Genomic DNA, 26,827 nt, shown 5'->3' with positions numbered 1-26,827 from the left:
GGTGGGGTAGACCCCACCATGGGGTGTTCTGGGGACATTTAACGTGGCTCCTGGGAGGAAGTGAATGGGGGGAAGTCAGGTGCAGTCTTCCCCTGGATGGGGTGAGCGGTCAAAGGAGTGGGGAGGGGGTTTTAAGCAGTGGGGGGACCCACCCTCCCGCAGCCGGAGACCTCCAACTGGCAGGGGCGCATGCGCAAAGCAGCTCCGCGTCTCCTTTATAAGCACTGAGGCGGCGCTGGGGCTAGAGGAGCGCGGGGCGCAGGGGCTGGACCCGGCGCTGAGCGAGCCGAGCTAATCGTCCTTTGTGCCAACGCACCCCAGGATGCGTCCGAGCTAGGAGCCAGGTGGGGGTCCGTTGTGAGGAGGCGGCAGCGTTGGGAGAGAGGTCCTCGGCATTAGAGACAGAGCCTGGGATTGGGGAGGGGCCTGGGATCCGAGAGATACCCCCAGAATTGGGAGAGGGTTACGAGGGGGAGGGGGAGCCCTGGGTTGGGGAGGGAACGCAAACTGGGATGCGGCTTGGGAATGTCAGGGCATTCGGATTTGGGGGCAAGGTTGTTTGGAGAATGCAGAGACGACCCCACGGTGGGAAAGGGGCAGGGCTGGGGGTGGGTCTCAGAATTAGGAAGGGGGTACTGGGACCAAGGCCAGGGGAGGGGCACCCCGAGTTTAGAAAGAAGAAGGGGACACCCAGATGCTGTATGGGGACTCTAGGACAGGGGACCTCAGTGTCTGAGCTGAGACACCCCAGGATTTTAAGTGGGGATTCCCAATTTGCAGATGAAGGGAGGATGCTATGCTGGACTGCAGTGGGAGGGGCCCCTAGACCAGCCTGACCCAGTGGAAGGGGGTCGGCACTGAGAACGAACAGGCCATGTTGAAGGGGCGTTCTGTGGTCTCCCTGTCCTTTTGGTCACCACATCCTGGCTCAGGGAGGAGGCTCTGAGGGTTCCATCCCAAGGTGGTCCCTGTTATTCCTTCAGACCTGGAGTTGGGGTGCTGTCCCTTCTCCCAGGGAACACATTGGGTCTCCCAGGTGAATGCTGGGTCGGAGCCCCCTAAAGCACCAGTTGTGGATCTCCAGGACCTGTGAGGGGCACCAGTCCAAAGAGGGGGCCGCCATAAGCACCTCCACATCTGACCGCGTTCTCACTGTGATACACAGACCTTTGCCTCCCCCCTTCAGTTCCATCTGTCCATATGGATGCATGTGGAAGTTCTGGCTTGGTTTGGAGGCACAGGCACTGGGAAGCAGGGGGCTGGGACCCCAGGCCCAGCCTGGGAAGAAGCACCCCCCATTCCTGTACACAGGCTTTGTTCCTCTCAACAGCATTAATGGGAGACAGCCAGGCTGAGGAGAGGGTTGGCTCTGGGCCCCAGTGGGGGAAGGGTGGGGAGGGGCGGTGGGCAGACCATGGGACCCCAGAAGCCAGCAGCCTCACTGGCTTCTGGGCATTCCCAAATGGAAGGTGCCCCCGCCAGGGGGTGGGGGCTTTGTGTGTGTGTGTCTACCTGTGCTGGGAGAGGGTGTGTGCCCATAAGGGGGTTCTGGGGTCCTCTGTGAGTCTAATGTGACCAAGGTGTGTGTGTCTGTGTCAGGAACTTGTGCCAGGGGCCACATCACCAGGTGACAAAATGATGTGTGCCTCTCTGTCACCAAGGCCACATTTATCCAGCCCAGTCTGTGCCAGGGGCTGGCTTCGCCATGTGTGAGGAGCTGTGTCTGCCGATGTGGCCTCATGAGGGGTTTCTGTGGGAAGCCTGAGACTGTGGGTGTATGTCTTTGTGCAGAAGACGTGCTGCCTGCTTTGCAAGTGCCCATATTGTCTCTCTTTGTTAATGTCACTGTGAATCTTTGTGTGTGCATGTGAGTATCTCCTGAGCTCTGAGTCTGGGGTGTGTGGCTGCATGTGTGTCCCATGTGTAAAGCAAGGGTCCTCTCCGTGTGATTGGCAGAGTGGACCCTGGGTGTGAGATGTGGTCTGTGTACAGAGTTGGGAGCTAATGGGGCGACATTGGCAGGGGGTTCAGGTCCCCAAAGGGCAGCCTGGGATGATTTACTGAGCCGGCTTCCTTTCTTCTCGGAGGAGTTTCCATACTCTCACCTATGCACACACATATACCCTAACTCCCAAGCAAGAGAAATTCATGTGTGCTCATCAACCCTGCTGAGGGGCACTCAGACCCACACATCCAGAGACCACACAACATCCAGAGTCCCATATGCTCCGCCGAGTACACAGAGCTACTTTGGACCCGTGCACACATCCGCACAACACAGGGTGTAACCTCACGGACATCCTCGCCTGGACAGAGCACCTTCATGCACACCCAGGCACAAACACAAAAAAAATGCCCGTTAGCAAACTCACCCTCACTCAGTTCTCTCTCTCTCTCTCTCTCTCTCTCTCTCTCTCTCCAGCCGGTCCGCCCCTCCCCCAACACCCCCGTAGGCCCCTGCTTGCATATGCATGAGGCTTATGCATTATTCATGAGGGGACTAGCCCCAGACAGCTGTGTAAATGCTCACCTCTGGCGGCCCCCGAGGGAGGAGGTATTTTAAGAGAAGTAGTGTGGGTGTGTGAGGGTTCAAAGTGGAGGGGATTGAGTGCCTGTGGGAGGGCATTTGTGCATGTGGGGGGGGGGTCTACCTGAAACTGTCTGTCACCATGATGGACCACCTCTGTATACTTGAGTGTATACATGAAGTTTTGTGAACAAAAGCCTCTTTTTAATTTAACATTTCTAGGACTTCACACGTTTTAGCTCATTCCATCCTCACAATATCCCCATGAGGTATGTGCTGGGTGATCCTCATTTTACAAGTGGGGAAACTGAGGCACAGATGAAGCAGCCTGTCTAGGGTCATGTAACATGTAGGGAGCAGGGGCAGGGCTTGAAGCCCAGTCATCTGGATGTAGTCTGAGCTCTTAGCCATAGTGTGTGTGTGTGTGTGAGTAATTGTTGGAACTTGCCCCCTCCTATCGCCCTCCTGGGGCAGGTGCAGCCCAGAATCCTGCTTCACCCTCTAATACCCAGCCAGACAGTCCCAGTGCCTGGCCTCTACCCTGCTGTGCAGCCTTAAGCAAACCACTAGCCCTCTCTGGGCCCCGAGGCACTGCGATAAGAAGGCAAGACCAAGTGGGCACTGCCGCTGCATTGCTGCCTGAGTTCAGCACCACGGACAGGTCTGGGCCAGCCTCCCAGCAGGGGCCTTCCAGGGCGGGAACCACGCTGGAGAGGGGGCCAGCTGTACCCCCCAACACCCCATTCTGGACTCTACCCACACTCCCCTCTCAGGGATATTCTTTTATGTGGGGGAAGGTGCAAGGGCTGGGTTTGTAGGATGTTCTAACTTCCCATTTGCTCCCACCTCCTGAGCCCTGAAGTGGGGTCCTTCCATAGAGTCCCTTGCCCAGGGTTTCTAGCCTCTTGAAGAATGTGAGTTCGGGGAGGGCACTGCTGTGTCCCCGTGCGTGGAATGGGTCTTGCTTACAGTTGGTGCTCAATAATTGTCCACTTTATGCCTGTAAGCCACAACTCCTGTAGAAGGCTGGACCCATGGCTGGAGTTTCTCTGTGGACCTAAGAGGCATCTTCGCCAGGCAGTGTGAAGTAGGGGGGAGGGTGGGTTGGGCTGGGGCGATGCCCTTTCCTCCAGGTGGGACTTGGCAGCACCTCAAAAATCCCAGAAACAAAGAATAGAATCTTGGCGACAACCAAATCCTGGAATTGAAGCTGAGAATTGTGTCGTTCAATAAACCCAGATTAAAGGCAGGCATAGAGGCCAGCCTGCTGCCAGGTGTGGGACACTGGGCAGACCGGCACTGGCTGCTGCTCTCTAGGACCCACCAGTCTGATGGGGAGGCCAACTTGAAAAATGGGATTTTGATCTTGCCTCTGTTAAGGTCAATAATAACAACAGCTGAAATTTACTCCTTTGTACCAGGCATTTTATATGTATTGACTCTATTGACTCATCTATTCCTTTCAACTACCTTATGTTATCCCCATCTGACCTACTAAGAAACTGAGACACAGAAAAGCTAAGCGACCTACCCAAGGTCACACAGCAAGGAACAGACCCAGAGACAACCTCAGGTTCTCATTCACTCCAGCACCCATGCTTATGACCATGAGACATCACTGCTGGGATTCTGAAGTCAGCTGGTCCTGGGATTGGATCCTGGCTCCACCCTTGCTTGCTGCCTGTGTGACCTTGAGTGACACACTGGCCTCTCTGAGCCTGTTTCCAGATTTGTAGAGAGGGGACTTGGTTTTTCCATACTGACTGTCTGGGAGGGTTGTGTTCATTCCTTCCTCCCTCTCCTTCTCGATCCAGGTCCAGGATGGGGGCCACATCTGTCTGGGCCTTGAGCCTCCTGGTGCTCCAGATGCTGTTCTTGGTGGCTGGGGAACAGGGTGAGTGGGCTTGGTGAGGTGGGAGAGGATGAGGTCTGGGGGATGGATAAGATGGGCTTTTTAACTCAAGAGCCTTCTCCTGCTGGTTCCCTAGCTTGGTGTGGAGACTAAAATGAGAATAGATGAAAAGGGTCTTTGAATAGTCAAAACTGAAAAAGATACCTGAAAGATTATTTTTAGTCATTGCCAGTGGAGGTTGGAGGCTCCTGCCTCTCACCTTTTTGCTATGATGAGCTAGAGAGAGAGAAAATGGGAGGAAGGGAGAGGTGGGAGAGGGAAGGGAGGAGAGAGAATAGTACGCCGTTGATTAGTAATGCCTGCCATGAGCAGAGCAATAGAAATAAAGGTCTGTCTGTATACCTCTCCCTGGCATCTCCCCGGTGGTGGTCAAAAGCCCAGGCTTTAGAAATGTTTCCTGATTTGTTCTGTGACCACAGGTAAGTACAATGATGTCTCTGAACCTCAGTTTTCTCAACTCCTCAAAAAGAGGATGACACATGGCTCTCTGTAGATGGTTATGAAAATCAGATGGGCTGCTTGCTATCTACAAAGTGCTTGTTATATAGAAGGTACTCCATAAACACCATTTCCCATCCAATGGCTGCCTCTGACTTTGATCCATGAAACCATGGCTCAAAGGACAGTGACTTTCTCATGGCCGCATAGTGAGTCAGTGACAGTCACTGGCCTCTGGGATCTGAACTTGAAGGGATTCACCCCATTGCTCTTCGGCTCACAGATTGAGGTGCAGATCACAGATCTGTACACTGCATCAGATGTTGTGCAGGCACCATAACCTCTCTGGCCTCAGTCTCCCTACTTATAAAGTGAGGGAAATAGTCTCTGCTGGTCGTTGCCTCTGACGCAGGCCTTTCTCCACCTCCCCTACCCCAGGCACACAGGACGCCACTATTGCTGCTACTGCTGCCACTGCCGCCACCGAGAAGGGGCTCCACATGCAGAAGGTGGGGTCTGGGTTGGTGCGGGCTGCACTGGCGGAGCTGGTGGCCCTGCCCTGTCTCTTCACCTTGCAGCCATGGCCGGGTGCAGCCCGAGAAGCCCCTCGGATCAAGTGGACCAAGGTGCACACTGCCTCAGGACAGTGGCAGGACTTGTCCATCCTGGTGGCCAAGGACAACGTGGTTCGAGTGGCCAAGGATTGGCAGGGACGTGTGTCTCTGCCCAGCTACCCTCAGCATCGGGCCAACGCCACACTGCTACTGGGGCCACTGAGGGCCAGCGACTCCGGGCTCTACCGCTGCCAGGTGGTGAGGGGCATCGAGGATGAGCAGGACCTGGTGTCCCTGGAGGTGACGGGTCAGTTGGTGGCAGGGGAGGGTCCAAGCCTGGGAGGGAGAGGGGCTGAGCCTGAAGCCCATCCACTGAATGTCATCTTAGAAATCAGTCCTGAACAGTGGGGATTCAGTCCCTTTCAGTTTTTCTGATAAAGTCACAAAGAAAGTCTCCACAGGTATTACCCCCTCTTTAACACCTCTCTCTCTTTTAGCTAAGAGCAAGCAGCCTCTGGCTCAGTCTCTCGGGAACCACAGGATTCTGTAGGATTTCATAACCTTGTTTTAAGTCCATTTCATGGTTACCTGCTTTCACAGGACGGAAAGGATATTGGCTTTCTGTTTAAAATAGGACTCCACATTTCTTTTTAAAATAAATTTGTTTTTTAAAAAGTGAGGTTCTCTTTAAAAATTGATTGAAAATAGACGTTAAGTAAATAACAGTCCTCAAATACCTCTTTAACCAATTCCTATATTAAATTCTTGCTGTTGAAATATCCAGTATAGTTTCTGTTTTCCTAACTGATTAAGGTGAACAAGGCAAAAAGAGTTTTTTAATTATTAAATCGAAGTCCAAGAACAGGGTGTGGCACCCAATAGATGCCCAATAGATATGTGAGGAACGGCTGTGAATGCGCTGTTGTGTGGCAAGCACCCTGTGAACTCTTGCTGGGAAATTGATGTCCCTTAACCTCTGTTGGCTAAGGGCAAGTCCCTGCACCCCTGTCCTGCGGCACAGTGTTCCTTCACCCAACAGTGTCTCACTGCATATTTTATGGGGTTAACCAGTCACCCCGTTTCAAGGCCTCACTTCTAAAAACCAATAAACTTCAAAGAAAACTGGTAAGTGGGTAAGGAAGGGATTTCCACCTCTGGGATTTTTCAATGAATTCATTCGTCCAAAGATTAACTGAGCATCACATGACTGGGGACATAGTCACGACTGAGACACAGCTGCTGCCTTCCAGGAGCTCTCCATTTGATAAGATGGAGCAAAATGTGTCATTCCTTTGTCTTGCTCAGCCATTTCTTTCATCCCTAAATCAGAATTGTAATCACAGTAAGCCTACTATGTATTGATGCTTTATGTCCTGACTTATATGACACCTCCTCCAGGAAGCCTTCCATGACTCCATTCCTAGGGTGGGTAAGAACCACGTTTGTTCTCCCATTACTGCCAGTGCTTCCCCTATCAATGCATGTACTTAATTCCTAAAAGGCAGACTCTCTCTCTCTCTCACTCTTCTCCATGCCTCCTGTCACCTCCAGGGCCTAGCCCTGAGCGTGAAGAGTGCTATCTTTGGAGTCAGATATGAATTCTGGCTCGGTCTCAAACTGGCTGTGTGGCCCTGGACATGTCCCTCAACCTCTGTGAGCCTTAGTTTCCTCCTCTGGAAATGGAGATAATCATACGGTTGTCGTAAAATTTCAATGATATAGTGCTTGTAAGTGCTTTTTATGTGGTAAATATTTGACAATTCCTAGCTCTTGATGGCCACTGTTACCAGTTTCCTCATCTGTAAAATGGGGGCATATCAGTCTCATTCCCCACCATTGCCCTAGCACCACGCCTGGTGCTGAATAAATGGAGGTGGTACAGGGCATTGTACTGCAGCATGTCTATTATTATTAGACTGAGGGGTCGGGGGCATTCTGCAGAGGGAGGTTTGTTCTTGAAGATTCCAGCATAAATCGGTCCCCTATCCTGCATGTTCCCCCACAGGTGTTGTATTCCACTACCGGGCAGCCCAGGATCGCTATGCACTGACCTTCGTTGAGGCCCAGGAGGCCTGCCGTCTCAGCTCAGCCACCATTGCAGCGCCACGGCACCTGCAGGCTGCCTTTGAGGATGGCTTTGACAATTGTGACGCCGGGTGGCTCTCAGACCGCACTGTTCGGTGAGGGGGTACACAGGGTGGGGAAGATGGAGAGCTGGCCCCTGAGGAAAGATGGTTCTTGGGGGCCCCAGGAGCACACATCCTTGTCTTGTCAGGTATCCTATCACCCAGTCCCGTCCTGGTTGCTATGGCGACCGTAGCAGCCTTCCAGGGGTGAGGAGCTATGGGAGGCGCGACCCACGGGAACTCTACGATGTGTATTGCTTTGCCCGTGAGCTGGGGGGTAAGTCTGGGGCTGGCAGGAATCCCCCTTTCCCTGAGCAGTTGTTACCTTCCCCAAACCCCATCCCTCCTAAGTCTCATCCTTCTCTAAACCTGCAGCCAAGACCTGGGCCCACCCCTTACGAGCTTTCCTCCCCTCCCTGAGCCCCTCTCCTTCTCTGTGCCCCTTTCCTCTCTCTGGGCCTCTTCCATTTCTGAGGCTGTCTCTTTTTCTGAGTATCTCCTCGTCCCTGAACCCTTCTCCCCCTTCCTATCTCCCCTCTGCCTCTCCCCCTCACCAAGACCCTCCCTCTCTCTGACGCCTGAGTTACCTCATTTGTAAAAAAGAAAAAAAAAAAAGCTAAAGCCGCCTCTTCGGCCGTGTCGCAGCTTTATGGGGTGGGGCCGGCTTCCGGGACTTCGGGGGAGGGTCCCCCAAGCCTCCGAACCTAGGTTCGCGCCTTCCCGCAGGCGAGGTCTTCTACGTGGGCCCGGCCCGCCGCCTGACCCTGGCCGGGGCGCGTGCCCAGTGCCGCCGCCAGGGTGCCGCGCTGGCCTCGGTGGGGCAGCTGCACCTGGCCTGGCACGAAGGCTTGGACCAATGCGACCCGGGCTGGCTGGCCGACGGCAGCGTGCGGTACCCGATCCAGACGCCACGCCGGCGCTGCGGGGGCCCAGCCCCAGGCGTGCGCACAGTCTACCGGTTCGCCAACCGCACCGGATTCCCGGCTCCTGGAGCGCGCTTCGACGCCTACTGCTTCCGAGGTGCGTGGGGAGCCAAGTCCCAGGGAGGGCATCCCTGGTGGTCACGCCCCGGAGGGTACGTCCCTCGTGGCTGTGCCCAAGGGCACGCACCTCGGTAAAGGCCACGCTCCCGAGATCGTTGCTCTCTGGCGGAGGTGGACCAGGTGCAGGGGAGGTACACGGGAAAACTGCTTCGCGATAAGCCTTGTCCCCGGATAAAAGTCACGCCGTTGAGCCAGGCTTTCTCCTGGAGCCCGGCTCTGGGGGGAAGACCCGGCCGCAAGCTCTGGCGGGAAGTCCTGTTTATGGGGTGGGCTATAATCCCTGAGGTCCCTGAAAGACACGCCCCTTGAGGGAGAGTGTCTAACCTGGAGCCATGCCCATAAGCACCCCCTGAGGAGGAAGTGATGCCTCGACTAGCCACGCCCCCTCGGCCAGGCCACATCCCCACGGACGCGCGACTGGGGGTGATTCTCGCCTTTGTGGCAGTGCCACAGCCTCAGAAGCTGCAAAACTCAACTCTGAGGAGTTTTTAGTCTTCTACATAAGGGGGACAAAAATTCCTTTGTAAGAAGGCCACACCTATGAGGCACTTTCTTCCCCGCGGGGAGGAGCCACAGCCCTGGTCTGACCTGCCCCATGAGAGTTGACCACTGCCTGAGCTTCACCCACGAACCAAGCTGTCTCTTGACCCCTTACTGTAAGCAGTTGACTCTGACCTTGACAGTGGGCCCAAGCCTGAACAGTGAGGGTGATAACTTTGCCTGCCTCTCTCTCTCTCTCTCTCTCTCTCTCTCTCTCTCTCTCTCTCTCTCTCTCGGATTCCAGAAACCAACCAGAGAGACAGAAGGGCACAAAGAGACAGAGAGAAAACAAGTCTGTGTTGCAGCATGCTGGAATGTGGGTAGACTTCAGGCAGAACTTCCCAGCCAGACCCTGAGCCTAACACAACCTCTTCTGCTTTCTCCCACAGCTCATCACCCTACACCACAACATGGAGACCTCGAGACCCCCTCGTCTGGGGATGAGGGAGAGATTCTGTCAGCAGAAGGGCCCCCCGCCCGAGAACTGGAGCCCAGCCTAGGGGAGGAGGTCACCCCTGACTTCCAGGAGCCTCTGGTGTCCAGTGGGGAGGAAGAGCCTCTGATCTTGGCAGAGAAGCAGGAGTCTCAAAAGACCCATGGCCCTGCCCTTGGGGGCCCCACACTAACCTCAAGGCCTGCCCTGGAGGCTGAGGAGGTGTGGCTGAGCACGGTGGCCGCCCACCCCAGCAGCGTGGAAGCAGGCACTGCTGAGGCAACCCCAGCTGGCCTCACGCCCAAGAGGAAGGGGCGCTTTAAAGTGTTGAATGGTCGCCATTTCCAGCAGCAGGAATCCCAGCAAGGGCTGGAGGTGGGTCTCAAGGCCAATGCCCAGCCCCCTACCCCAGAGGCTGCTGGGAATCATGTGGAGCCTCCCCTGGCCACCGGAGCTATAGACACCTCAGGGAGTGGCCGGAGCCAAAGCCCCTGGGCCGTACTGACCAATGAGGTGGAAGTGCCTGGAGCTGGTGAGTGGGGTCCAAGGGGGAGATGGGACCTGAGTGGAGACCTGAGGGGCCAGGGGGAGGAGATTCAAAATTCCTGCTGGGTCCCCTGGCCTCACTGAGGCTCAGAAGGCCTCTCTTGGGCCTAAACCCAAGAGACACTCAACAGAAGGACCTGCTGAGATATAATTATAATTACTATTGTTGATATTGTTGCAGGTTCCCCTGGTGGCAGGAGCACCCCAGAGCCCTGGCTGTGGCCCCCAACTATGGCCCCACCCAGCATCCCAGGCCCTAGCAGGGCCCTTGGCCTGGAGCTAAAGGAAGCCAAGGGCCCCAGTGTGAGGCTGGCCACCCCCAACCTTCCCTGGTCCCCCTCAGAAGCCACTGCCCTGGTTCGTAGCCCCTCAGAGGGTCCCAGCACTGCCCCCTGGGAGGCATCCCCCATGGTCCCTTCCCTAGACCTCCCTGTCATGGCCATGCTTCGTGCCCCCAAACTATGGCTCCTACCACACCCTACACCCCTCCCCACCCAGGCCAATGGGGTCAAGGGACACAGTGAGGCCATGGCCGCTGCCCCACCCTCCCCAGCCTTGGAGACTCAGGCTGGTCCCCAGGACTCCATTTATCCAGAGGTGTATTCCTTGCCCCCTTCCTTGGACCTGACAGGACAGGGTGGAGAGGCCATGTTCCTGACATTTAGTGATCATGGAGCAGGAAGTCCTACTGCCTCCTCACAGGTAGCCATGAACACACGAGCTGGAGCCAGTTCTAGCTCCCCCAGGGCAGGCTTTGGAGAAATTGGGGGGACAAGCCCCACTGAGCTCAGCAAAACTGAACACCCCAGATCTAGCCCACAGGCTTCTGTGTATGGGAATGTGGCAGCAGATTTCACCCCCACAGAGATGGCCACTGAGCCCATGGGAGTGAGAGACATCTCGGGGTCTGAGTCCGGGGTCTTTAGCACAGCAGAGAGTCCCACTTCTGGCTCACAGGGCACATGGCCCTCACTGCACAGTGAAGGGCTGGACCTCCGCCCCCATTCTGCACCATTGGGGGACCCCGGAGTCTCCTTGATGCCCGGGGTCACCCTGGAGTCTTGGGCTGCTACAGATGGAGGAGCCATGGTGGGTCCCACAGATTCCACAGATACACTGGACCCCAGTGATGCTGGTGGGATTTGGGAACCTGGATCCCGTGTTATTGAAGGAACTGAACGCCCCATCTTGAGCCCTCAAGTGGCTGTGGATACAAGCATGGTGACATCCCTCATGTCCTTGGACCAGGAGGACAAAGTTGGGGTCCTGGCCATATCCGGCTCCCAACCCCAACCAGAGCCAAAGGACCAGATGGTAACCCAGGGAATGCTGGGAGCCTCGGTCTCTCCACAAGAGGGCGGCCCCCTGAGGGAGCCCACTTTTGCTCCTTGGACACCTGTGGCGGCCAGCATGGATGAGCCTGTGTTAGTGTCCTCGGGGGAGCCTACAGTGCCGTGGGACTCCCTCAGCAACCTGCTGCCTGCCCCCCGGGTCCCGGATGAGTTTGATCTGGAAGTTCTGGCGGGAAATGCCAGTGTGGAGGAGTCAGCAAGTGGAGAGGAGCCCGCCCTGCCAGGGACCCCTGCAAATGGAAGTGCAGAGCAGAGTGAGTTCAAAGCTTGTGGCCTCATCCAGCCTACTGTGGCCAGGGCTTGGAGACCAGGGAGGAAGGGTTGTTCCTGGGGACCTGGGAAGGTTTCTAGCAGGGGATGACGTTGGAGGTAGGTGCTTATCAGGCGAGTTGAATTATGGAAAGGGTGTTCCTGGCAGAGGTACCAGCCTGGGCAAAGGCACAAGGTCAAGTTGATGTATTTTGAGTGACAGCGAATGATGGGGGAATGATGAGGCGCTGGGTAGCATTTAATTTTGGTTCAATCAACAACTCATGTTCATGGCCACACTGAGCCCAGAGAGTGATGTGTAATGCTGGGGGCCGGCCTTCATCAATACCCCAGTCAGGGGAAGACAGAGCTGGACACAGACACTTCCCAGGGGGGGCCGATAGAGGAGACATGGCAGGGAGGACTTCCTGGAGAGGTGGGAATTGCAGCTAGAATTCAGTGGGATACATCGTGGGGGACCTCGAGCGCCAGGAAAAATGGACACTGGAATGGGGTGGGAGTGGGGACTATCATCCCCATTTTACAGACAGCAAACTGAGGCTGAGGGAGGAATGTCACTACTGGCTAGTCAGTGACCAAACTTCAGTGAGAGCCCAAGTTTGCATAAGCCTTAGCTGCTCGGGGCCCAGCAGAGTCCAGAAGAAGCCACCACCTTGTTCTCCTGGGACCAGGTCTACCCGCAGCTTACCTGTGGTAAACTCTTTCTTTCTTTTTTTTTTTTTTATTAAATTTATTGGGGTGACAATTGTTAGTAAAATTACATAGATTTCAGGTGTACAATTCTGTATTACATCATCTATAAATCCCATTGTGTGTTCATCACCCATGGTAAACTCTTTCTGTAGGTCCTGCATATTGAGCTGTGTTTTGGTCAAGTGAGCTCTTTATTAAAAAAAAAAAAGAAGAAAAGAAAAGAAAAAAAAGCAGCAGCTAATTAAAAGATACTTTCTGGGTTGCAAAACACTCTTATTAACACAATTGGTTTTATATTTGCTCCGTTTTTTGAAGGCGAAGTGGAAATAGTGGATGCAGGGTTTCATCTGCCACCTGTGTCCAGGGCTGGATTTCCTTTTCTTAGATGCTCAGCAGGCAGGCAGACCCCAGACAGGATTGCATGTGTTGATAAAGGCTGATGCTCAGCGGCGAAGACCCACATTCTTGGCTTATTCGAGCACTTTAGTGGACTCATCTTGGTTAACCCTTATCACGTCCTTGTGGAACTAGTGCTAGCAGGCCCCTCACTCTAGGATGGGGACACTAAGGCACAGGAAGGTCAAGTGACTTGTGCAGAGTCAGGCAGCTGGGACTGTCAAGGATAAAGTTTGAAACCAGGTCGACAACATAGCCTGTCTTAACCATTAGACTGTACAACACGTATTTCATTGGTGTGGGGAAAAAAATACCTGAGGTCTTGGCAGGGGGTGAGCTCACCCTGGAGGGAGCAGAGAAGAGACTGGTGTGGGGGATGGGCAGCGGAAAGGAGCTAGAGAAGGGGGGTCAGAGAAGTGGGAGGGAAACCGTGAAGAGGGGTGCAAGGAAAGTGTATTTGGAAGAGCCCCCAGGGCCATGGCTGGCTCTTTCTTGGACTTTTTTGTAGTCTTGGCTCCAGACTGAAGCCAGTGGCAGCTGGGTTGGAGGGAGGCAGACAGTGCTGGGGGGAGGGTACCTACCCACCCACAGCTTGAAGCAGAAATGCTAATGAAGCCAAAAATAAGTGTAGCACCAGCAAGCTACTGAGTCACCGCCAGTCCGTGGGCAGGTGTCGGCCGCTTGGGGCACCTGGTGGGGCTCACGCATCCCTGCGTTCCGCAGCCCCACGTGTGTGCACACACATGAGCTGGGGTGCCACCAGGGATAAATACAGCCACAGACCCTTCTGGCCATCCATGGGGGCACAGGCCGCCCCCCCCCCCCAGGGACAGGCTTCAGCCCCTGCAGGAAGGCCTTCATTCAATTAGCAAGCAATTATTGAGTGCCTGCTGTGTTCCAGGCCCCATGCTGAGACCAAGTCCTTTGTCCTCTGGAAGCTGACATTCTAGAGCAGCACTCTAGAACTTTCTCTATGATGGAAATGCTCCTATCTAATGCAGTAACAATCAGCCACACGTGGCTATTAAGTCCTTGAAAAGTGGTCAGTGAAACTGAGGAATTGCATTTGTACCTTTATTCCCTTTTAGTAACTTAAACTTAAATAGCTATTATGGCTGCCATGTGGAAGGAATATCAATGCTCTGGGGGGGAGGCACAGACATGTAACAATGATCCTAATAAATAACTAAACGACATTGGAGGTTAGAAAGTGATATGGGCAAAGAGACAAGTGAAACTAAGAGTGGGGAGGAGGGTGCCAGTGTGTGGTTTCCAGTTCTGGAAGGGGTGTCAGAAGGACCTCTCTAGCCAGATGAAATCTGAGCAATCCTGAAGGAGGTGAGGGAGGAGCCATGCAGAGATCTGGGGGAAGAGCTTTCCAGGCAGTGGGAACAGCTCATGCAAAGGGCCTGGGGCAGAACCCTGCCGGCCTGTAGTAAGATTGGCAAGGTCACTGTGACTAGAGTGGAGTGAGCAAGGGAGAGAGGAGGACAAGGGCAGGGAGATGTTGGGAAGACCAAGGACTTTGACTTTTCCTCTGAAGGCAATGGGGAGCCATGGAGGGACATGACAGGTGTATATAGGCTCCCTCTGGCAGCTACGAGGAAAACAGAGGCCAGGAGACCAGGGAGTTGGTGACAGCTTGTTACCGCCTCAGTTTCTTGTGAGGCGCCAGACGAAGCCAAAACAAATAAATTCCAGGTTACAGGGGCTGGAAGTCTTAAACTGGGCTTCCAGAGCCCTGGAGGCCAGTCTTGGCTCTCGTATTGTCGCGCTTTGTGGCTTTGAGGCAGGCCCTTCCCTTCTCTGGGCCTCAGTTCTTGTGTCCGTGCAGTGGAAGTGTTGAACACTCCCCAGATATGGGGGTTCTTTATCTGCCTCTCCCAGGCTCCAGGGTAGAGACCACCCATCCAAAGGCATCTAGACCCCCAAGATGGGGAGGGGAGACCCTCCTGACTCCAGGGAAACCCAGGTGATGGGGGAAGTGGCTGGGGAGGGCTACAGGGACCCACATTCCTGAATGGTCCCTGGGTGCCTGGTCCATGTCAAGCAATGCTTAGACCCCTCAAGAGGCCCAGAATGATATACACAGAACTGGACGTGTATGGACTGGTCAGGACTGGGGGGAGAGAGATGAACTATTTTTATTTCTATTTTGTAGATAAGACAACTGAAATTCAGAGAAGTAATTTGCCCAGGGTCCTCTAGTGAGTGGCAGAGCCAGGGATTGAATAGCCTCTCTGACTCAAGAGCCCACGGTTATACAAGTAACCACTGTAATCCACCACCTCTCCACAATATAACCACTGAGACTGAAAAGAATTGAGCATCAAAAGAATTGAGCCACCACATAAAGGATGTCATGGTTCCCACCCTTACAACCTTGTATCCACTGCTGCGCTCTAAATTGTGAAAAATGCAGTGGCCAGCAGGGCACGTCCAGAACAGAGGGACAAGTCAGGGAGGGCACTTAAACCCATGTTCTAGAAGAAGGTTTCCTAAGAAGCTTTGGGAAGCCCATTCTAGTTCAGTCTGAGGAAGGGCTTTACCACGGACAGGACAGCTCACAGATGCTTTGGGGCAGTTCCTGGAAGGAGTAAGCTCCTGTCACAGGGGCACGTAAGAGGAATTTGGTGACTACCTATTGGGAAGTTATAGAGGGGACCCCACAGAGTGGGGTTGGGCCAGGGGACCTTTAGGATACTGAGGTCTAGATTCCAGGAAGGCAAACCTGGTGGTGTGACTGCTCCCCGCACTGCCTGTCCATTCTGCAGCCCCCTCGGATCCCTGTGAGAACAACCCTTGCCTGCACGGGGGCACCTGTCAAGCCAATGGTACTATGTACGGCTGTAGCTGTGACCAGGGCTTCGCTGGGGAGAACTGTGAAATTGGTGAGTGCCCCGCACTTGGGACCTGAACCTGGATTTGTCTGACTCCAGAGCCTTGGGTTTACCCCATGAGAACTCAGGGTTCACCTGGCTTTAGATGCTCCCTTCTCCACCCCACTCCTTGGATTTGGTAAATCAGCCCCAGCCCCAGCCAGCTTAGCTCTCATCCTGGAGGCTGAGGCTCCATTACTACCGGGCAGGAGTGGGGAGGGAAAGACGAAGGGATGGTAAGCCTCAGCCTCCTTCCAGCCAAGGGCCCCAGGGGATCTCACCCTTTCCTGGGTGGGCAGGGGTATAAGTACCACCACCAGAACTGTCGGATGCCAGCCCCAAAGCCCAACACAAGAAATATGACAGATTATGAAATTATAACAATAAAAATAAGTCCCGTAATTTCTTGAGCTCTGTGCATCATCTCATTGACTTAAGAACCCTCACAACCACACTACTCATTACAGAGTATAACAATAAATATAAATGATATGATTTCTTGAGCTCTTACATTGACTCACAACTACCCTGGAGAAAGTGCCATTGTTATCACCACTTTGCAAAAAGAAAGGAAGTGAGTCTTGAGAGTGGAAGTGACTTGCCCAGCGTCATACATGCCTCAGGCACTGTCTCCACAAGTGTGGTAGGAGAGGAAGTTCACCTGGGTATCTACCTCTGCAAACAGCTTTGTGACTCTGTGCAAGTCCTTGCAAATGCCCTGGGACCCAGATTTCCTAGATTCCACATTCCAAAAAGACCCTCCAGCTTTGGCACTCTGTAGGTCTGTTGGCGAGAGTATAACCTTCATTGTGCTGGAGTCAGGTGGAATGTGCCGCACACGCAGGCCCTCAGCCAGCCCAGTGGCATCTGCTCTCATTAATACTAATTTATGTTAATGTGAGGCTCCACCCACTTGACCTCCAGAGTCCTGGGACCATCTGGGCAGAGTGCTGCTGCTGCACTCAGGTTGAGGATGGATGGCAGGATCCTGACCCCATCTTCTGCCTGGTTTCTTGTGGGGACTGGGAGCCAAGGGGAGGCTGACCTCCGAAGCAGCTCCTCTCTCTTCCCTCCAGACATTGACGACTGTGTCTCCAGCCCCTGTGAGAACGGAGGGACGTGCATCGATGAGGTGAACGCCTTTGTCTGCCTTTGCCTCCCCAGCTATGGCGGCAGCCTCTGTGAGAAAGGTGAGTCTCTGCTGAGACCCCAGAAACAAGAGGGGGGTGGGTGCCACGCCACAGGCTTGAGTTCTCCATCTCAGGTTCCATGGCTGTGAATCCAACAGAACTCAAACTCTTTTTTTAACCTTCACATAATGTAGAATTAACCTTTTTAGACCGTACAATTCAAAGGCATTCAATACATTCCCAGTGTTGTTGCAACCATCACCTCTAGCAAGTTCCAAGACATTTCCATCACCCCAAAAGGAGACCCTGTTCCTATTACTGGTCACTCTTCATTCCCCGCCCCCAGCCCCTGGTAGCCACTAATCTGCTTTCTGTCTCTATGGATTTGCCTGTTCTGGACATTTCATGTCAGTGGGATCACACACTATGTGGTCTTTTGTGTCTGGCTTCTGTCACTCAGCGTCGTGTTTCTGAGGTTCATCCACATTGTAGCGTGTCAGTGCTTTGTTCCTCTTTATCGCTGAATAATATCCCATATGTATTATATTGGATGGACTGCATTTTATCTATCACTTGATAGATATTTGGGTTGTTTTCCCCTTGTGGCTAGTGCAAATATGCTTCAATGAACATTCATGTACAAGTTTTCATTTGGATACCTGTTTTCCATTCTTTTGGGTTTATACCTAGGAGTGGAATGGCTGGGTCATATGGTAATTTTATGTTTAACTTTTTGAGGAACCACGCAACTGTTTTCCTCAGCATCGTTTTACATCCCCATCGGCAGTATATAAGCGTTCCCATTTCTCCACAACCTCACTGACACTTGTTGTTTTCCTGTTTTAAAATTATGGCCATCCTAGTGTGTGTGAAGTGGTATTTCACTGTGGTTTGATTTGCATTTCCTAATGACTAATGATGTTGACAATCTTTTCATGTGCTTCTTGGCCATTTGTATATCTTTTTGGCAGAAATAGCTATTTGAGCCTTTTGCTAGGAGGGAAATTTTAGGCCTTTCTGAGACTATTTCCTGAGTTCCCAGGTCCACACCAAGGGTGTGGCCCCACAGATCAGAGGAGACACCAGAGGGGGGATGAGAGGGGATGGGTGTGATGACCTTCCTGTTGAATCTCTTCCAGCAATGAAGAAAAGAAGTGGAGGAGGGAGGTGAAGTGAAGAAGGAGGGAGGTGGAAAGGGGGGAAAGAGCCTCAGATGGAGGGGGATGGACCCAGGAAGAGGGATGACTTAGCCCCACAGTGACCTTGGATGGGCCCTCTCTGGCGGGCTGGCTGTACTCATGACCAGACCTTCTCCCACTCCTTTCCCACCTCCCAGACACGGAGGGCTGTGACCACGGCTGGCACAAGTTCCAGGGCCACTGCTACCGGTACTTTGCTCATCGGCGGGCGTGGGAGGATGCCGAGAGGGACTGCCGCCGCCGAGCTGGCCACCTGACCAGCATCCACTCACCTGAGGAACACAGCTTCATTAACAGTAGGGACTCTGGGGTGGGCAGGGGTGGCCCTGCAGTCCCTTTGACAGGGCAGTTTCCCAGGATCCTAAAGGTGCACCTTTCTGAAGCTGTGTTCATTAGCGCAAGCACTGACCACTTAGTAATTCCCATGTCTGTTTATGTATTTGTTAATTCATGCATTCTCTTCATTCATTCACTCATCATATATTTACTGAGCACTTGCTCTGTGCCAGGCACTGCTGCAGGCACTGGGACACAGCAGTGAGTGAGATGCACATTGTCCTGTCCTCAGAGAATGACATTGTGAGGGATATAGGCAAACAAGTAAATATCTAATTCAATAATTCTACACTATAATTTAGCTGGTCCTAAGTACACTGATGACATATAAAACCGGGGGATAGAGGGCAATGGGGAAGCATCCGTGATGTGTGGAATAAAATGAGGAAGGAGCTGTGCAGAGTCCTAGGGAAAGAGTGTCTCCTAATTAAGTTCCGCAGTTATTGATTCATTCATTATCCCTCCTGCCGTCTGTGCACCCATCCATTTATTCATGTTTCTCCGCATCCTGTCCCGTTAATTCTTTCCTTTGTTCATTCCCTAGTTCACTCATGTCTTTTTCCTGGCTGTAATCAAACACCCTCCTCCTCCACTTCCTCTGTCCTCCATGACTGACTGGCTCACTGGGTTGCACCACCATGCTGTCCAGAGCCACCTGAAGGCTCTCCTGTCCCTTACTCTCTCATTTCTGCAAAGAACTGACATGTCTTTGTTTATTCCTTTCTCTGGCTATTTGTTTAAGCCACAAATCATGCCAAGGCCAGTGCCTAATTCCAGCCCTTTCTGTGCCCCCAACCCCCGGTGAGAGGGCAACCAGAGTCCCCCCCTGCTGGGGAGTAAGGAAACCTTGCCTCCAGCCTATGCTCAGGCTGAGGAAGGAGCTGGTCCCCCTCCCCACCTGCCTCCCGCTCCTAGGGGGCTCCTCCCCAAGACTGGGGAGGGGCTCTGGGTAGCCCCCTCACTCCCACCTCCATCCCTTTTCCCCTCCAACCCACCTCCAGGCTGGGGAAGGGGCTGGGTCTGCCCTTCGTGGGTCCTCCCACACCCTCCATCCCACCTCCAGCCTGCATCCTAGGCTGGGGGAGGAGTGGGCACCCAGCCCTCATGACCCTCCACCCCCGCAGGCTTTGGGCGAGAAAACACATGGATTGGCCTGAATGACAGGATCGTGGAGAGGGATTTCCAATGGACTGACAACACGGGGCTGGTGAGTGGCAGGAGCCTGGGTCTCTGCCACCAGGCTGCTGACTAAGATCCCACCAAGAACAGAGGAATGTGTGTGAGCCACATGGCTCCATGCCCTGACCTCACTTTACCCTCTTGTATAAATCAGCCGTCAGAGGTCTGGAGTAGGCAAAGGAACTTCAGCGATGCCCCAAATCACCTGACTTTCCGGTCCTGTAGCGGGCCCATCCATCTAGTGACTGAGGCTATAAACCAAGACTGGGCTTGACAACCCCTTTGCTCACTATGGTCCTCCAGCCATGGGCTCGGAGATATTCCCATTTCCCTACATCCCCCTGCTGCTCAGCCTCTGTTATTGCTCACTGGGACCCCTGCAGTAGCCCCCATACTCACACACACAAACACACACACTTGCGACCTGCTTCCTGCCCTTCTACCTGGTGGCCATGGGGACTTTTTAAAATTGAGGTGAAATTTACATAATATAAAATTAATCAACACCTAACGCAGGGACAGCCAGTTAGCTCAGTTGGTTAGAGTGTGGTGCTCTTAACAACGAGGTTGCCAGTTTAATCCCCACATGGGCCAGTGTGAGCTGCGCCCTCCACAACTAGATTGAAACAACTACTTGGCTTGGAGGGGATGAGTCCTGGAAAAACACACTTAAAATAAATAAAAGTTTTTTTTAAAAAAAACCTAAAACAAATATAAAATAATATTGAATGTCAACTATAATTGAAACATAAAAAAATTAAAAGTAAATAAAATAATAAAATTAATCATTTTAAAGTGTATTTAGTTTATTCACAATGTTGTGCAATCACCACCTCTATCTAGTCCCAGAATATTTTCCTCACCCCAAAGGAAACCCTATACATGGGACCTTATAAAAACCATACATCACCAAGCTGACAGAAACATCTTTATAGGGAGAGACACAGAAAGGAAGGACTGAGGCTTCCAAATCAGGAACTGAGGACCCGCTTTCCCAACAGTCATTATAAAATGTATTGTCTTTTACATTCTTTCAAGGACTTTTCTAATAAAATTTTTCAAAAATACAAGAGAAAAAAAATAAATTTTAAAAATAAAAATAAAAAATAAATATATATACAAAAACCATACATCAGATCAAGATTCTCCCTGCTTCAAGTTTTGTCAGACTCCCCATGGTTCTCAAGATAGTGACCCCCCTCCTCCTGCTGTGCAAAACAGTGTGGTAATTCCTCAAAAAGTTAAATATGGACTTAGCACATGACCCAGCAATTCCACATCTGGGTATGTGCCCGAAAGAAGGGAAAGCAGAGACTGAGATACTGGTACACACATGTTCACAGTAGCACTAGTCACAGTTTCCAAAAGGAACAACCCAAATGTCCATCAACAGCTGAATGGAGACACAAAATGTTGTTCAAGCATACAATGAGTACGATGAAAAAATAAATAAAATGAAGCACAGACACACCCTACAATGTGGATGAAACTTGAAAACAGGATGCCTAGTGAAAGAATCCAGACGTAAAAGGACACATATTGTATGATTCCATTGATAGGAAATGTCCAGAACAGGCAAATCCATACAATCAGAAAGTGAATTAGTGGTTGCCAGGGGCTGGGGGAGAGGAGATGGGGAGGGGCTGCTCATGGGGACAGAGTTTCGGTTTGGTGTAATGAAAAAGTTCTGGGAACAAAAAAAAAAAAAAAGAAGTTCTGGGAACAGATGGCAGTGATGGTTGCACAACATTGTAGATCTAAATGCCCACGAAGTGGAAACTTAAAAATGGTTAAAATGGTAAATTTTATGTTGTATGTATTTTGCCATAATTGAAAAAATATCCACATCCACTTCTCTACCACAAGGTCTGGCCCCTGACCACCCTCTGGCCACACCTCAATTCCATTGAGCATCTCTAAACATACTGGCCTCTATTCTGTTCCTCAAATGGGACAAGCTCAGTCTTGCCTCTGGGGCTTTGCACTCGCTGTTCCCTCTGCTTGGAACTCTGTTCCCTGCTTGCATCATTCCTATCCTTGAGTCTTCAATTCTTCCGTTGCATCCTCAAGGAAGCCCTCCCGGACTTCCAGGCTGAGGTTACCTTTTGTTCAACTATTTATCTAACAATGAGTGACTCATATTGGAAACAGATTTTCAGGGAGCAAGACAGGAGGCAGAGAACTGCAGCCTCCCAACCAGTGGAGGAGTAACTCAGACTGCAGTGGCAGCTACCTTCAGGGCGGTCAGAACAGTGCCCATTATAGAGATGGAAACACTGAGTCCCTATGAGTCTGAGTGGTCTGGCCAGAGGAACCCCGCAGTGGATAGTGGCAGAGTCTGAGCCAGGACATCAGTCCCCTGAGTATCCCTTGCTCCCCATTCCTGCAGCAATACGAGAACTGGCGAGAGAACCAGCCAGACAATTTCTTCGCCGGCGGGGAGGATTGTGTGGTAATGGTGGCACATGAGAGTGGGCGCTGGAACGACGTTCCCTGCAACTACAACCTCCCTTATGTCTGTAAGAAGGGCACAGGTACGCTGCCATCCTCCCCTCTTTTCCTTCTTTTCAATGTTTTGTTTAAGTCTGTAAATGTAAGAGTCAGCCCCACTCAAGAGAGCCTGTTTTTTTCCACCCTTGCCAACTCTGTGCATTCCCAAACTTTTTCTTCTTTATGCATCTAAGTGGTGAAAAAAATGTATCTCAATGTTATTGTAGTTTGCACATCTTCAAGGGTGAGAACAACCAATTGTTCATATGTTGATAAGCTATTTATATGTATTTATTTTCCTATGACCTGTCAGTTCATCTCCTTTGCCTAATTTTCTATCACCTTGTTGGTCTTACTGATTTGTAAGAGCTCTTTATATACTAAGAAAACATTTACATGCATTCTTGTGTCCACCTTGCTCTTATACTTCTGTTTAAGAGTATAAATTCTTCCATTTCTTTGCCAATTTTCATGTCCTTTCTTCGTTTCCTTTGCTCAGATTGTTCTTGCTTCCCATCTCTTTCGTTCCCATCATGCATAAGAATTAGGGGGTGGGATGTGTCCAAGAGGTTCCTGCTCATAAGGGGCTCCTGGTCTGGGTGGAGGAGACAGACACAGCCCCTCCAGCCCTGTGAGGTCACAGCTGGGCAAAGGACGGGACCTGGACAGGTGTGTCATTCCCAAGAGAGGACGTCAGTTCAGCCCCTTGGTGGCCACTTCCTTAACTGGGATTTCCTCTATCCTCAGTGCTGTGTGGTCCCCCTCCAGCAGTGGAGAACGCTTCACCCATCGGTGCCCACAAGGCCAAGTATAATGTCCATGCTACTGTACGCTACCAGTGTGATGAAGGATTTGCCCAACACCATGTGGCCATCATCCGGTGCCAGAGCAATGGCAAGTGGGACCGGCCCCAAATTGTCTGCACCAAACGTAAGTCGCTATCCCCAGATACCCCAACACAAGTTTCTAGCTATTTGTAGTCTCTGATGAAAACATTTTATGACTATATATACGTTGATCTGTCTGAATGTCTGCCGAATGATGCAGCCTGGCAGATAAGTGAGAACTTACCAGCCTGCCTGTTGTTTCCTCCATGTCCCCTCCCCACCGAGGAGGCCCACTGCATCAGGCCACCTGCCTCTCATCACCTTTTGCCATTTCCCTGTTATCCTTCACTTCCCTGCAGTCAGACGGTCCCATCGGATGCGGCGACACCATCACCACCACCAACACCACCACCAGCGTCGCCACCACAAATCACGTAAGGAGCGCAGAAAACACAAGAAACACCCAGCAGAGGACTGGGAGAAAGAGGAAGGGAATTTCTGCTGAAGAGCCAGGCAAAACAAAGCACAATCCCCTTCCCGCATCTCCTCTGGAGTCTTCACCTGGGGAGACAGAGCCCAGAGAGAAACAAGAGGGTCTGGAAGCCCCTGAACCCCAAAACACATTCCCCCACCACATAATCCTTTGTAAAAAGCTCCTCCCTCCTCTTTCTTACATACACAGGTCCTCTTGGCAGGTGTAGCCATGTGTCTGAAAATCCAGTTCTAGCCAGGCTGGAATCTGGGAGCATCTCCCGCTGGAGGGAAGCACAATCAGCAAAGATTACTCTTTGCTGCACTAGTTTAGTCTTTTGTTGGCAAGGCTGACTGACAGTTGTTTAAATAAGGCTTCGATGAGGGTACAGAGTGTATGTTTGGATTCACACTAAGGAATTGATTTTCACACTAGAAATTTAAGCTTCGTAAACTGTCAGGTGTCCTAAACACAGCCTGAAGCCTTTAGTGAAGGTCACTGGCTTTGGGAGTAGAAAACGACATGGAAGCACACTGGTTGAACTTGACGACTGCTCTTCCTTTACCCTGGACTTCAGCCCAAGTCCAGTCGTTGGTCTTGGTGGATAAACCGTGTTAAACTCCTATGTACTGAATTTTAGGAATGTTTTTAGAATAATCTTCTGTGCCCTCAGAGTTAGGGATCAGAATAGTCAGAGTAACAATGTGGGCAATAGAGGGAAAGTGTGTTGCTTACCCTCCCAGGTATAGTCCCAGTGCTGAGATTTGGTGGTTCTGCATGTGTGGTGAATCACATGCGTGCACACACACACACACACACACACACACACACACACACACAGATGAGAGGATATTTAGGGCTTGACAAGCCCAGATTTCTTCCCCCCCCCCCCCCATCTCTCAGGGAGACAAAGAACCTCCTTTCTGGACTGAGGAGGTGCCAAGTTGTCTAGCTCAGTGCCCCTACCTATCCCTCAAGCAGACATTGGTAGTGCACTGCCCTGCTCCATTCCTGTCTCCATCTACTGCCTGAGAGACTAGAAATGCTTAAAAACTGAAGTAGTGACATCTATCTGCAGTCATGTTATAGAAAGATGCACAGTGTTAAAACCGAAACACACACACACATTTTCTCTCATAGTTTTTTTCTTTTCTAACTTTTTAAGTAGGAAAGAACTCACTAGGCCTTATTTCCCCAAATCTGCAACCTATAAAAGGACTTTCCAAGCTGAAGGCCAAGATCCAGCTCCCTGATATCTGGGAGGAAAGTTCCACAGCTTTTCCTCCATGTTTTGTCTACTCTCAGCTCCTCCAGTCTGGGTAAAATCTGTGGACTGGTGTTAAAAACCACAGTGGAGAATGGCACTTTACAGGGGGAAAAAAAGGTCCATCTAAGTGTCCACTAGAAAAAGGAACATGTTGACTGAGCCTATGTCCCTCCTGAGAAGTAATAATTATAGTTGACAACTTTGGAGTAGGTACCATGCTAAGAACTTATTCACTATCTCCTTGAATTTTCTCAACAACCTAGTGACTTAGGAGCCATTATATTCTCATTTTACACATGACAAAATTAAGGCTCAGACAAAAGAAAGGCATAGCCAAGAAAGAAGTAAGGGTTTAGTCCTGCCTCCATCTTATACGAAGCACTATTCTCTACTTTGGAGAAGAGATCAAAACATAATTGCACTTCTCCTACACATACAGGCAGATTTAGGAAAAGATTGAGAAGTGCAAACTAGACCCTCATCTTTGACCATGGTCTTTAGTTTTCCCTGCTGTAGACATTATCCATTGAGAAAGCCCAGGGAAATAGGTTTGCCTTCTTGCTTTGATAATTCTTCTTGGTTTAAAATATATGATAACAACACATCTTCAGTCTTTCATGTCACAAAAGAATTTTCCTTTGTTGAGGAGCTGGAGATGCAATTTTGGGGGGGGGGGGTCTTAGTTTATGCTCCCTGCCCTTGGCCCCCTCAGTCCCTTGCCCTGCCCCCACCCCAGCTCCATGGTGGAAGGGGCCTCTGGTCTTTTCTAAAGTGGGTGGTTTGTCTTTTGGTCTTTCCCTTTGGGATGTGTGTGTGTGTTTGTGTGTTTGCGTGTGCCGTGTGTGGCATGTGTGTGAGTGTGTGTGTGAACAGCTTTGGGTTCCACTAGTTTTGCTGTGAGCTGCAGTGTTCTGTGGGTCTGTGGTATCTGACACTGTGGACTAATGTACTTCTTGGACATTTTAATAAAATTTTTTAACAGTTCAATATGACTGTTGCTTCCTGACACATTCCTTCATTCATTCAGCAAATACTTACTGAGCAGCTATTATGAGCTGCACACTGTGCTGGATGTTGGGGAGATAGTGGTGAACAGGATAAACATGGTCCCTCATCAGCAGTCAGGGAAGGCTTCCTAGAGGAGGTGGATGGGATCTAAAGGAGGAGTTGCATTAACTAGATGAGGAAGAAAATAGAGTTTCAGGTAGAGGGAAGAGCAAAGGCAAAAATCCTCTTGCAGAAGGGGACATGGCTCATTTGAGAAACAGCGAGGAGACCATAGTTGCTGGAGCAGAGTGACAGAGATAGAGAGTGGAAGAAGATGAGGGGAGAGAGGCAGAGAATGGACCACTTAGGGCCATATGGGCTGTAGTGAGGAGTTGGGGCTTTATTTTAAAAGTAAGAGTGTCAACAAACACGATAAGCAAGGTCAGAAGTCAAAGCCAAACTTAGAAACAATTTTTCAAATAGAGATAAAAGAAACTTCTTGCTTTAATATGTAAAGAGCTCCTACAAATCAATAGGAAAAAAAGACTAATAATGCAATGGCCAAATGTGCAAAGGATATGAACAAAATGTTCACAGAAAAGGAAATACAGATGGCTCTTAAACTACAACATGTTAAACAAAATAATACACATTTTGCATGAACCCCAAGATAAACAAAAGGCATATTTTAAAAAAGGGAGTAAACAAATATAACAAGAAAGGAAGGCTTGCATAGATCAATGATAACAATATATATGAGAATGGTTTATTTATTTATTTATTTATTTATTTATTTATTTATTTATTTTTTTTTTAAGATTTTACTGGGGAAGGGGAACAGGACTTTATTGGGGAACAGTGTGTACTTCCAGGACTTTTATCCAAGTCAAGTTGTTGTCCTTTCAATCTTAGTTGTGGAGGGTGCCGTTAAGCTTCAAGTTGTTGTCCTTTCAGTCTTAGTTGTGGAGGGCACAGCTCAGCTCCAGGTCCAGTTGCTGTTGCTAGTTGCAGGGGTACAGCCCACCATCCTTTGTGGGAGTCGAGGAATTGAACTGGCAACCTTGTGGTTGAGAACCCACCCTCCAATCAACTGAGCCATCCGGGAGGCAGCTCAGCTCAAGGGGCTATGTTCAATTTTAGTTGCAGGGGGCGGAGCCCACCATCCCTTGCGGGACTCGAGGATTTGAACTGAACCTTGTGGTTGAGAGCCTACTGGCCCATGTGGGAATTG

General features: G+C 51.1%; 1 protein-coding gene across 1 annotated transcript; it reads left to right on the top strand.

Moving 5' to 3' along the window:
* Positions 1–205: 205 nt before the first annotated feature.
* Positions 206–25,596, top strand: NCAN (neurocan). The gene is made up of 15 exons (XM_019737008.3): positions 206–344; positions 4,342–4,421; positions 5,316–5,738; positions 7,437–7,611; positions 7,707–7,834; positions 8,284–8,577; positions 9,530–10,105; positions 10,301–11,725; positions 15,605–15,721; positions 16,786–16,899; positions 18,176–18,334; positions 19,499–19,581; positions 21,943–22,087; positions 22,791–22,973; positions 23,230–25,596. The coding sequence occupies exons 2-15, from the start codon at positions 4,349–4,351 to the stop codon at positions 23,373–23,375; spliced, it is 4,041 nt and encodes a 1,346-aa protein (XP_019592567.3). The 5' UTR covers positions 206–344; positions 4,342–4,348; the 3' UTR covers positions 23,376–25,596.
* Positions 25,597–26,827: the final 1,231 nt, after the last annotated feature.

Source organism: Rhinolophus sinicus, chromosome 15, assembly GCF_057876585.1.
Source record: "Rhinolophus sinicus isolate RSI-liver-muscle chromosome 15, RSI-T2T, whole genome shotgun sequence".
Lineage (NCBI taxonomy): Eukaryota > Metazoa > Chordata > Mammalia > Chiroptera > Rhinolophidae > Rhinolophus > Rhinolophus sinicus.
This window is presented reverse-complemented; position numbering and strand designations above follow the sequence as displayed.